General features: G+C 34.0%; 1 protein-coding gene across 1 annotated transcript; it reads right to left on the bottom strand.

Moving 5' to 3' along the window:
• Nucleotides 1-6924: 6924 nt before the first annotated feature.
• On the bottom strand, nt 6925-10950 carry LOC128182084 (zinc finger CCCH domain-containing protein 13-like). Its single transcript, XM_052850699.1, has 3 exons — nt 10305-10950; nt 9310-9701; nt 6925-7476 (listed from the first exon to the last, which is right to left on the bottom strand). Exons 1-3 carry the CDS (start codon nt 10948-10950, stop codon nt 6925-6927), a joined length of 1590 nt encoding a protein of 529 aa, XP_052706659.1.
• Nucleotides 10951-12925: the final 1975 nt, after the last annotated feature.

Here is a 12925-nt window from a genome sequence, read left to right as displayed (position 1 = left end):
TGCACTATTTTCTATCGCGTAGACTCAATTCATGTGTTCTACGCTTTCCATCCGGTTTGAGACTTCGGCTGACAGTAAACCAATAGACGGGGTCACGTGACCCCGTCTAAAAATGAATGAATATTTACATTACCGTAATGAATTACAAGGATTTGAGAGACAGACTACTCAAAATTAATTAGTTTGTCCACATGATACAATACATACATGTATCTGAATTCATGAAAATATCAATTATTTATATCAGTCTGTCTGTTCCCGAAAAAAACCCCGCACACACCAAAACAAGAGGCCCAGGGGCCACATCGCTCACCTGAGCAGCTTGCTAGGTAGAAGCCAAAATGAGTTCAGTATTGAAGTGAGTGCAGGGGAGGGAGGTTTTGTACAAACTGAAATCTATACTTCCTACCGATGCTTTTAACTAAACAATTTGTAAGTATTTCTATGTACCGTAAAAGGTTGATCTTTCGACAAGCCTCGGCTTATTCCGTTACCTTTTCTTACAGCATTTCAACCAATGAAATAATTTTAAAAAAAATTTTGATCATGCAATCTACCAATCTCAAAAGAGAGAAAATGCATATGCCGAAGACTTTAATCGGGAAATGGCAAATAGAAATTATAGAATACAGCAGGATTTACATTAAAAATTAGCTTTTAAATACAAGTACAATTAATATATTTCTCATGAACAATATATTTAACTTTATATCAAAATACTTATATAAAAGAATACATCATGGAAAATACACTATTATTTAACCACAGTCAGGCAGCTGACATTACTTATTTTTCTTTTAATAATAAAATATCCATACCTAGTATATATTTTTTATTAAAAGAAAAATAAGTAACGTCAGGTGCCTGTGGATTTAAGTTATCGTTGGTACATGTACCTATTTAGTACTGAATTTATTATGATAATATATAGAGTTACCTCCCATTGGCCGCCACATATTAGAGGTCGACTCGGTGAGTTTTCGTCTTTGTCTTACCAAGTTTAAGAAAATAAAGCAGAAATATTTGCTTGAAAATCTTTAATATGTTGACAGTGCGACCGTTATGGCGAGCGCAGATATTTATTTTGTTTTTTAAAATAAGATCAGGCTTGTCAAACTGCACGTGACATTCGTCTAGACTTTGGCGTCACATGACGTCGTAAGTTACATTTAAAAAAAAAAGGCCCAGGGGCCATATCGGTCACCTGAGTGGAAGACGTTGACTTGCAAGAATTATGCATGTAGATGTTAGAGTATGGACTTCCTCTTTTTATTCATTTTGTTTAATTGGGCTTGATCTAAGCATAATGGCTTTCTTTCCAACCAGTGCTTTTAAAATGCCTACCTCATTATCAATTTAGTCATAAAGAGGTCAATCTCAGTATTTCTGCAGAATATAGCACTTGTACTGTCAACTCTCAAGTGTAATATTATGCTTTAACATTTTTCTCCTTTTTTGGGGGGTGGGGGGGGGGTTAATATTAGCTAAGATAGTTATAATAAAAACAGAAAATGTGAACAAGATTTTACTTTTATTTGTTTACAAAATTCAACAGATTTGGTGAAAATTTTTCAGACAATAAGTAAATGTAGATAATATAATAAAAAGTAAGAAGCATTATTTACTAACAATGAACTATCTAAATTTTATATGACTTAAAGACATATTTATGTACACAGTATCAAATATGCAATATTGCAACAATTTTGCGACAGAAATGCAGAAGCTAGTTCTTGACAATAGCATTACATGTAAACATAGATGCTTTTTAAACAGTTAAGGTATTAAAAATTGAAATTAACAAAATTCACAAGACTCATAACATGAAAGGAGATGCATGGTCATTTTGCACATTTAAAGTTTTTGAAGAGGTTTTGCCCTTGATGAAAAGTAGAAAATTTCTGCGGTAAAAAATTCATTTATTTCATATTTTAATGAGGAGGGTGTTTATGCATATTTCCAACCAAGAGATTTGTTTGAAATTCAAATCATATTTTACAATATCATATAATTCATGCACTGCCCATAGACTTCAATGCAAAATTCAATGTGAAATTATTCGGCCAATAATCAAAATTTTGTAAAGTCCTTTGGTGGAGCATTTTTATTTGATAACATCTTCAAAATGCTACCATGATTAAAAATATTGGACCATTCATTTCTTAGGTACGAAATATGGTGGTTATATATTGAATACCTTAATTCAAACATTTGTTTAGAGAAAAGTTTAACACATCAAAGGAATGATTTGAAAGATATGAAATATACACTTTTTTTTTAAGTTCTCTCGGTAGTAAATCTTTCCTATACATAACGAAAGCGAAAACCGGAAAGATTGCAACTGAAAGTAATTAATTATATGATGGTCAACAGACTTTGACTTTGAATATCAAATATTATCTTTAAAGAATTTTTAATAGGTAACATTTAATTGGAGTACCTGCAGGAATCAGATCACCTAAACTTGATGGTAATATTCCAAGATGGAATGATTAAGATCTTTCTGCAATCAATAATTTTGATTTTAAAGACCAGTCATGAGAGATTCTAGTGATCCACCTTTTTTCCTCTCTTTTATAGGAAAAATTGTAATGTTAAAAAGAGGTAGGTTTACTTCCCTTTACGGGCTGTCCATTGACCCCCTCTTTTGATACTTACCTGCCTATAAGTGTTTAATATATAGTCGATTCTCATTAGAGAATAATATAATGGTGGTCACATATTAAATATCTCAATGCTGGAGAAAATTAAATATCAATTAATATGGAGTTAACTGAAATCAGCAATATACTAGTAACTTAGAATGAGATGTAGGTATCTCTCTGATTAAGCAGGTTGCATTCCTATTCTACACAGGTAACTAGAGCTAGTAAAGGTAAATGTTTAAAGGAATTTCTGACTGTTTTGAAATACAAAAATACAATAAACTTAAACATATAAGTTCATATATACAATGAACATTATTTCAAAATAAAATGATGTAAATGATATATATGGAAAAAAAATCTCTAACTGAGCTGCACATGCTTTCAAAATTCATGTATCAAATTCTAATTCAGCTTCAAGAATAAACAAGTGACTGAAACAAAAATCAATAAGTATGCTGGATGGTCATGATAAGTAATCTAATTTCTTGGAGCTCTGAATAAAATCATAGATAATGGCTTTTAATAGAGTGTGTGAACTTTTGCAAGTACATGTATTTCATTTTCAGGTGCATCTATTGAATTTGGTTAATTTGTAGACCACACAGCCTGTTTAAAGCCTCAGCAATTGGGATTTCTACAATACTGCATTAGGTTGATTACAAAGTAATTACATAAAGACTTGAATTTCATGTATGATAAGAATATTGACACTGAAATTGTTATTATATTTGCTCTGGAAAAAATATGAATTCATATACACTGTAAAAGTTTATATTCTCATGTACTCCAGTATTGTTCTGCAGGGACTAAATGACACATACATAGTAACATTAATAAATTTACAATTTTTCTATACAGCAATTATTTCATGAAGAGGTAATATTCGGTGAATTTACTTGATAAAACTATAGAATACAGTGTTGAACATATATCAATGATACCAATTACTTGATGCAAGTGTATATTTCTAGTACAACTCTAATCATTATTTACCAGAAGTCATTAATTTCTTGAAATTAAACTTTGTAAACAATTCATGTAATCTCAAAAAATTTCATGTATATTCAAAATATTAAGTTCATGATATGCATGTATCATTAAAGAAAAGAATATAAATAGCAAGGGTAAAACTAACTCACAAACATCAATACAGTATATTCATAATTTATAAATATTAATTATCATATAATACAATGATCATCATTTTTTTTACATGAATGATTGTCATTGATGGCACATGAATTTTCAGTAACATACAATATTCAATTAGTTTGTACATTTATTAATTGTCTGTTGAAAATTAATAAAAAGTCATAATGAAGGGTTCCTGTTTAGTACAACTGTTTTGTGATCATTAATGATTTGTTTGCAATTTTTTAAGCTATTCCATGCATGCATATAAAAATAGTTTAAGGTCAGATGACATGTTCCTCGAGAATCTTTTTTCTATCTCCTCGTAATAAAGAGTTCCAATAAAAAATATTAATTTTATAATTACTTTAGGAATGTTCAAAATTTACTTGGATTTGGTTATGTGTCTAGATGGTCGAGTGGTTAGAACCGTGGCCGCACACTACCAGAAGTGTTTAGGTTCTAGAGGTCCGCACACTACCAGAAGTGTATAGGTTCTAGAGGTCGTGAGTTCAAAGCCTAGCCCCGGTGTATTTTTCAAGTGTATTTTCAAGACGATTATAAATAAAGAGTTCCAATAAAAAATATTAATTTTATAATTACTTTAGGAATGTTCAAAATTTACTTGGATTTGGTTATGTGTCTAGATGGTCGAGTGGTTAGAACCGTGGCCGCACACTACCAGAAGTGTATAGGTTCTAGAGGTCCGCACACTACCAGAAGTGTATAGGTTCTAGAGGTCGTGAGTTCAAAGCCTAGCCCCGGTGTATTTTTCAAGTGTATTTTCAAGACGATTATACAGGAAATTGCATACTCAAGTATTTTGCAGAAATGCCTGGTAAGGACCCTAATTTTTTGCAAGAAAGCTTGTCAAAGTAGTTGTAAACCATTAACAAATTACTGGAAAAAGTTATCTAAAATTGAGGAAAGTGTCGTCTGACCTTAAAGTATACATATGTTTAATAAGAAACAAGATTTTACATCAAGTAATTGGTGCCTATCAGATACTGTATACAGGGAAATATTCGCCCCATTTTATTTTCCCCCGTCATCCATCTTAGAGGTAGACAAATTTAAAACGGGGTAAATTAAAAGAACATGGTATGATTTCTTCATTAAAACTGCGACTGGGGAGAATTTTAAATGCTGCAAAATTACGTGAAAGGGTGAAATTAATTAACACAGCTAGGGCAAATATAACCCTGTATACAGTAATCAATGTACCAAATGTCACTAAGTGACACTGGCACATTGGTAGGTGGGAGAGGGGACAAGATGACTTATCTCTCCCAAATAAATACTAGTGCGTCCCTAGTATCAGATTTATAAAGTAAATGTACAGTAAATCATTTTATGGTCTGACCAATATGCCTCAATCACATCAGTTTCACAATGAGGAAAGTTTGTGAAAATCAAATCAAGTTGTGAACCCGACTCATGAGTTGCCTTTTTTACCAATTGTGTGCATTTAAAATTCAAGTTCATAAAATTCAGAAATTCTTTGTGACCTGTAAACAAATCAAAATTGAAATCTCCAAGAATTATCAATTTCTTCTCTGTGTCTACAAAAGGTATTAAATGCAACATAACTTCACGTTCAAATTCTGTAAAAGAACATGCAGGGAACTTGTATAAAACAATTATCTGCACTTCTCCAAGGTCTTTGAAATGTATTAAAGCTATGATGAATTCAAGCAAAGTGTTGCTGAATTTTGAGATACATTTCATCAAATGGTCTTCTTTAACATATAATGCTGTTCCATGATGAGGACGATAGCTGTCACTTCTCTTTTCATGATTAAACAAAGTCAAGTAACCTTCCATCATAAAATTCTGTTCATCATTGATGGTTAATCTTGTTTCTGAAAAACCAATAACATCTGATGCTAAAACATTGGGTTCATTTTTAATTTCATTGAAATGTTTGTGAAGAGATCTTGCATTATTAAACATAATTTTTAGTTTGTTCTGCTCTGTTTTGTACAATGGAAAATAACACAGTTTTAGAGGTGCTTCCTTCCTCATTCTTTCCATTTCTTCTACAACTTTTTTATCAACAGTTAATGCTTGTTCATTGAAATTCAGAATATGCAATTTGTCAACAGATCTAACTCTACTAAGAGCTACATAATGAATGTGGGGTGTTTTCCTTATCATTGATTGAGACAAATCTACTACAATTTCATCAACAGTGCAGCCCTGAGCCTTATGAATTGTCTTACCAGCAGCTGGTCTTAAAGGAAATTGTATTCTTTGATATGTAGTTGAATTGAAAACAAAAGATCGCTGACAGTCAAATATTGGTGTCCAATCATCCATAACATCATCATGGAAAAGATGTCTGTATTTCTGTCGAGCAATTCTTCCTACTGCAGAATCTAAAAACTTCACCCACACAATACTTGGACTTGATACACCAGGTAATCTGTTTTCAACAAGAAATACAGTACATGATGAACCATTTGTCAAGCCATCAGTAACATCAATATTAACCGTAATGTCATATATCATTCCAATGGCTAGAGTTAGTCTTGTCATGAGATTTGCAGTTTTGCTTACATCATCTTGATATTGCAATGATCTGAGTAGTTGGTCTTTCACATATTTATTGTGGTCTTGGAGGACACTGTCAACAGCTTTAACAATGACTTTTTCACCAGGAAGTTGCTCTATAAGTTTATTGTTATATTCATCTACTTTTGCATTCATTGTGAAAAGATGGGGAGCATTGTGTGGATAATTTGGACTATTTTTAGCAATGATGCGCCTGTGAATTATATTTAAGTCCTCAGAAGTCATCTCATTGTGACGAAGACGGTTCAAAAGCTGTGCAAATTCTAAATCATCCTTTTGTCGCATTACTTCATCTAACTCAAATAAGGTGAAGTTTTCTTTCCAAAGATTACATGCAAGTGCTTGGGCATTTTGTTTTAAATCTTGAAAAATCCAGCCATCCATGATTGGTTTAAGTTGAAAGAAATCTCCAACAGCAATAATACTAATGTCTCCAAACGGCCTCTTCAAACCAGTAAGAAGCTGAAGTCTGTCATTTATAAATTGCAACTTTGCGTTGCCAACCATTGAAATTTCATCGATGATGACTACTGACAAATTTCTATACATAGTTCTAAATGTGTTGAGTTCATCACAATGCATGTTTTGCTGCTTTTTGGTTAATTTTCTGGTGAAATGCAGAAACAATTGTTTGACCACCAATGTAAAATGCAGCTTTACCAGTGTATGCACAAAGAAGAATTCGTATATCATCTGGATTCTCACCCTCCTTAGCAGCTAAATACCGATGTAAAGCTTGATAAAGCGCTCTGATTAACACTGACTTTCCAACTCCTGCACCTCCTGACAGATATGCATGAATAGGTTCCTGTTTATACTTGATCCATTGCATAACATGATTGAAGAATTCCTGTTGCTTCAAATTTAAACTGGCTACAAGCTTTAAATACTCATCATCAGGTAATCTAACAGAACTCTGCTCATTCAGTTGTCTTGTTGATGGAATTCCAACATCGCTTCCTATATCATACTCTCTCTGTTCAATTGGCCTTTCTGGATTAAAGTGAACAAATGTTTCAGAGTCAACAGTTCCTTCATATTCATCATCTGCATCAGTTTGTTGAGCACCAGGAGCTAATTCATCATATGCTTCTGTCAAATCATCCTGCGCCATCTGTTCTGCCTGCTCAAGCATATCAGCATTATGTTCATACTGTTTGATTTTCTTAGCTAAGAAAATTTTTTTTCTGGTTAAATGATTGTTCAAAGCTCTGATGTCCACACAGAAGATCAGAACTTTCATTTCGCCATGGAGTGAACAGCATTAGTTTTTCTCTATAGTAATTTTCTGGGTTTGTCTTTAAGCTATAGCGCACATATCGTATAACTCTTGGTGTTTTTCTGCGCTTAATTTTAATTCCATTTCTAAACACAACTAATGTGCTGTCGTCTTTAAATTCACCCTCAGTATCAGATCCACTATCTTCATTTTCTGACTGGTGTCTCTCATCATCATTTGTTTCCATTTCAGATAGGTGAGTTATACTTTCCTTTGGGAAAACTACATCTAACTGTGAAACATAGTCAGCTAATTACCAGTTTTTAAGTTGTTTTGGACGTTTTGCATATCTTTTGACTATGTTACTGCATTCTATGTCTGCGGAATTAGCATTCAACTTTTGAAGTTCTGAATCAGGTTTGACAAGTATTACACGGTCATCAACTGGAGATGTGTTTATAAACATTACATCTCTTGATGCTTTTGTAAGGGGCATTTGCAAAACTAGATATGCTGCTTCTTGTGCTCCAATTTCAACACTGTTAAGAAATTGATTTCCAATATGTCTAACTTGTCTCTTAATGTCACGATTGCCCTCCCTTGCTTCTTTTGCAGCTCTACTCAGCAGATCACTCATGCCCCTTTGGGATTTACTTATGTATGAGACAATGTACATTGCACAAGCATATGGATCTAAAACATACTGAATATCAATGTTTGCTGCCCATGCATGAAGAAGAGTACTGTTGTAAGCATTCACTCTCAAGTCACAGGGTTTACGTTTTAAAAGTACCTTGGGTGTTCTTAAAGAACTTCTGATGCATTTTATATAATCATCTTCAGATAGTTGTAGTACATTCTGCAAAAAGTCTTGGAAAGTGCAGCTGATGTCACATCCATTTTTAAAGGCATTCACTTTGTCTTGCATAGTCTTATACATTTTCTTGTATTTCTCAATGTCACTGTCAAAAGGTTCCAATATCATAGTAGCTTTGAGTGGTGGAAGTGGAAATCCAAATCTGCAAACAGCCTTTCCTTTTTTTTGCATGTTTGTGAGTGTTTATGAACTTGCAATTCTATCAAATTGTCTTCTGTATTCCTTTCACACTTCAAGTAGCTGTCAACAAATGCAACAATTTCCTTGTTATCATTTTCTAAGTATTTTGGAGCATTTTCAATCCAAACAATCATGTGAACATGTGGTGATCCCCTTTGTTGAAATTCAACTCTATAGAAAAAGTCCTGTATCTTGCCAATAGGATGATGATCACTCTTAAGCACAGTATTTAAAAAAGTCCGAAAACGATGATCAAAATATCTTGTACATGTAATTGGGTCTTTCTGAACTAACTTTGACTTTTCAGTCCATGTCATGCTCTGAATTTCAGAATCTGTGTACTGTTTGCCATTGTTTAAAACTCCTAGTGCTCTGATCAGATCATTCCAACGTGTATCTGCAGCAGAAAAGGACATAAACCAAGTTGGTAGACCAAGTTGTCGTATCATTGCAAAAACATATTTCTTTCTCGTTTCAAGATAAGGAGGAGAATTTCTCAATTGTTTGAAAACATAAAATCCCTCATTGTGTCTAACAATGTCACTGATTTGATCAGGATTTCTTATTTCATTTGCAGTAAAGGTTTTCCCCTTTGTTTTGCACTTCCTAAGGGCTAAATTGCATTTGTCTGTTACCTGTTTTAGTTGAATCTTTTTCAATTTGAAAAACAAATTTGGTACCGACTGTGCAGCACGTCTATCAGCACTTCGTAATTCCCACTTGGCAATATCAGCATATGAAACAGGTACTTGACGCTGATCGTTTTCTACTCTTCCTTCAGCACAAAATATTGTTGGAAATGACAAATACTCAGCCATTTGATCTTGATACAAACTAATTGGACGCTGTCCCTCTCCTGGAGCAAACGTGAAGATCTGATTCATGTCATATGAGTCACTGTCTAATAGAGTATCACGATTTCCATCCTTACCACTATCAACTTCACAGAATTCATCAGAGTCTGATCCATCTGATTGGTCATGCATTGCTGAATCTTCATTGGTGTGACCCTCTATAAATTCTCTCATTAATTCGCTTGCAGAATTGGTGACCTCATGGAACCAGTTGTCATCTATGTTTATGTTTGAATTCTTATAATATTCACTGTTTTTCATTAACCAATGTAAAGCAATCAGAACCTTTGTAGGTCGGATATTTCCATGACAATAAGAGTGCTGAAATGATAGTTTTCTTTTTAACTTCACAGGTATTGTAATATTTTCATCAAGTCTCCTTGGAAGACTATTGATTGTTGGTTGAATGTCAACTGGCACATTTACAACATTTCCTTTTAAAGAATACTGTCCTCCTCTTGGTAATTCTCTTATCTGCATAAAGGGAATTCTTAAGGATACGAGTCTTTCTTCCAATGGTAACAGATTCAATTCACTTGGTTTTTGAATCCATATCATTCCATTTGCAATAGAGAGTTTTGGAGTTCGACTTTCTTTTAAACTTGAATTGCATGTGCTGCATATCCATTCCTGCTCGTTTACAGACTTTGTATTAGTAAAATACTTACTTTTGATTTCAGCATCCAACAAAATATTATCTACATTTGAAACACTTTCCTGAAACCATGTTTGTTGGCAACATGTGCATACAAACACAGTACCCAATCTTACATTGTTGTGAAAATTGTCAACACACTCAATTGCATCAACTCCAAATTTACTTTTTCTGTATCTTTGTTTTTCAGTTTCAATATCGTCCAAATTCCCTCGTGAGTGTGCTTTTGATTGTTTTGCAGCAATATTCTCTGATGTTCTATAGTGTTCATTTTTTCTCTTTTCTTTCATCTTCAATCTCTCTTTTTCTAACTGGTTAGAATTTTGTCTCATTTGTTTTTTCTTCTTTAAATCTCTTATTTGCTCATCATGCCTATATTCTTCTTCTTGCCTTTTAATTCTCTTACTGTCCCTTTCCTTGCTTTTAAACTCTGGATCCTGTCTCTTGTTTCTCTTACTGTCCCTCTCTTTTCCTTTAAACTCTGCATTTTGTCGTTTGTTTCTCATACGGTCTCTTTCATTGTCTTTAAACTCTGGATCCTGTCTCTTGTTTCTCTTACTGTCCCTCTCTTTTCCTTTAAACTCTGCATTTTGTCGTTTGTTTCTCTTACGGTCTCTTTCATTGTCTTTAAACTCTGGATCCTGTTTCTTGCTTATTTTACTGTCCCTTTCCTTGCTTTTAATCTCTGGATCTTGTCTCTTGTTTCTCATACGGTCTCTTTCCTTGTCTTTAAACTCTGGATCTTGTCTCTTGTTTCTTTTACTGTCCCTTTCCTTGCTTTTAATCTCTGGATCTTGTCTCTTGTTTCTCATACGGTCTCTTTCCTTGTCTTTAAACTCTGGATCTTGTCTCTTGTTTCTTTTACTGTCCCTTTCCTTGCTTTTAAACTCTGAATCCTATCTCTTGTTTCTCTTATTGTCCCTTTCCTTGTCTTTAAACTCTGGATCTTGTCTCTTGTTTCTTTTACTGTCCCTTTCCTTGCTTTTAAACTCTGGATCTTGTCTCTTGTTTCTCTTATTGTCCCTTTCCTTGTCTTTGAACTCTGGATCCTGTCTCTTGTTTCTCATATACAGTACAGGCAACGCGGATCCCGGGTTTCCCGCGACCCGTCACGGTATAAACACATCGAGGTGATCGGCCAGGTGAGACAGGTATACCGCGTTCCCATCACGGTAAACTCATCATCTACCTGTCCCCGCCACGGTAAAATTATCGATGGAAGAGTATCGTATACAAGCGGGAGTTATCTCCCCGAATGACAAATAAATTGCATGTTTCTTTATATTTAATGACGATATTTAACCAGATTTTGACAGAGATTATAATCAAAATACTTGGAGTCTTTTTTAACATATTTTTTTAATTTCATAGCTATTAAATAAATTATAAAAGTATTTAATTTAATACTTGTGCAGCAATTGCAAATAAAATATTTTCGAATCCATTATCATATTTTAAAAAGGTCGTTAAATTAAAAATTATCATGAAATGATTTTATTTGCCAATAAAATTATAAATGTGTATGCAGTGTGATTGTGTTTTCTTAACAATTAATTGGTCCGCCTACATTTGTATTGTTTGTTGTTGAAGTCCATGCGTGTCAACTAATCATGAGCAAGTGATTAAAAATTAGGGCTTACTATAAAATTACCAACCCAGTATTTTTAGCACGTTCCGTTCATTTCTTACAAGGTCTTCTTTGTGTAAAGAACATTTTTTGTGAATTCACGTTTTAGTGAATTTGTGTTGCGTTACTATAGGTACATGTATGGCTCGTCGTTTGTCATTGCGCGAGAATTCCCACTTTCTAGTGCGTTACGTTTGCGACGACAATCTTTAAGTGCAAAGCCGTGTGTTCTTCAAGACTCAGTCTGACTTGAATATTCAGTGTGGAAATGAGAATGACGTTCAGTGGGGCCGGCCTGAGGAAGTCGATCGAGCTGTGGTCTTGCATACTGGATGTGAGCAGGACATGAGGGCCAAGCTGCGAGAGATGGAAGATACCGAGTGTCTACCAGCCTCTCCTTTCTCATCAAAATCTTTGCCACCTTCGAATACGCCGCATTGTAATGCGAAAAGTCAAATTAACGTATATCTCTCTGAACTGAATTATAACAAATAGAGAGTAAGGAGCCTTAGAGATACACAGAGTTTCATAAAATTATGTAATCGAAAGATATTGTGGGTATCCCATGTGGTGTACCAGCTACCTGCCGTGACGGAGGTTAGCGTTCGCTCGCGACCGAGCCTCTCTCTCTCTCTCTCTCTCTCTCTCTTAACAGAATAACTAGATAAAAAATTTTGAGAAGGAAATGTTGTTAAACCGTTCTTTTGTTCTTTCACATTTCAAAGAAATTAAGAACAGGTTTTGAAAGTTTTGCTGTTGATATTTCATGCCGATAAAAAAAACATTTCAGTAAATGTATTGATATTATTTTATGTGTGCATGTACATGTAATCTTATTGAAAGCTACTACAAATATATAAACCCGTTTCCTGTTATCGTAACCTTACCCCCCCCCCCCCCCACCGCTTTATGACTGTCGTTAACTTTATTTGACTTTAGTCCTAATTGTTTTACACAAAGGTGTGAAACCGGTGGTCGCACTGACAGGAAATCACTCTACGCTTTAACGCACAGAATACACAGGAATGAGGCAGGTAGGTAATCTGTGTAACGATTGACCAAGAAGAATTCTACATGCATATCAAACAATTTTAATAATAGTTACATCAAATAATTAATTCATTTTACTGCGTTCTTTAACCGCTAAACGTGTTGAAGAC

This window comes from Crassostrea angulata, chromosome 4, assembly GCF_025612915.1.
Source record: "Crassostrea angulata isolate pt1a10 chromosome 4, ASM2561291v2, whole genome shotgun sequence".
Taxonomy (NCBI): Eukaryota; Metazoa; Mollusca; class Bivalvia; order Ostreida; family Ostreidae; genus Magallana; species Magallana angulata.
Note: the sequence above shows the minus strand (reverse complement) of the source record. Positions and strands in the feature narration are given on the sequence as shown.

Coding starts and splice junctions, on each gene's coding strand:
- LOC128182084 (XM_052850699.1), bottom strand. CDS start 10,950: ATGAGAAACAAGAGACAAGATCCAGAGATTAAAAGCAAGGAAAGGGAC. Junction 9,702..10,304: donor AAAACAAAGATACAGAAAAA/GTAAATTTGGAG, acceptor ACATAAACATAG/ATGACAACTGGTTCCATGAG. Junction 7,477..9,309: donor ATAGACGTGCTGCACAGTCG/GTACCAAATTTG, acceptor ATGCTTGAGCAG/GCAGAACAGATGGCGCAGGA.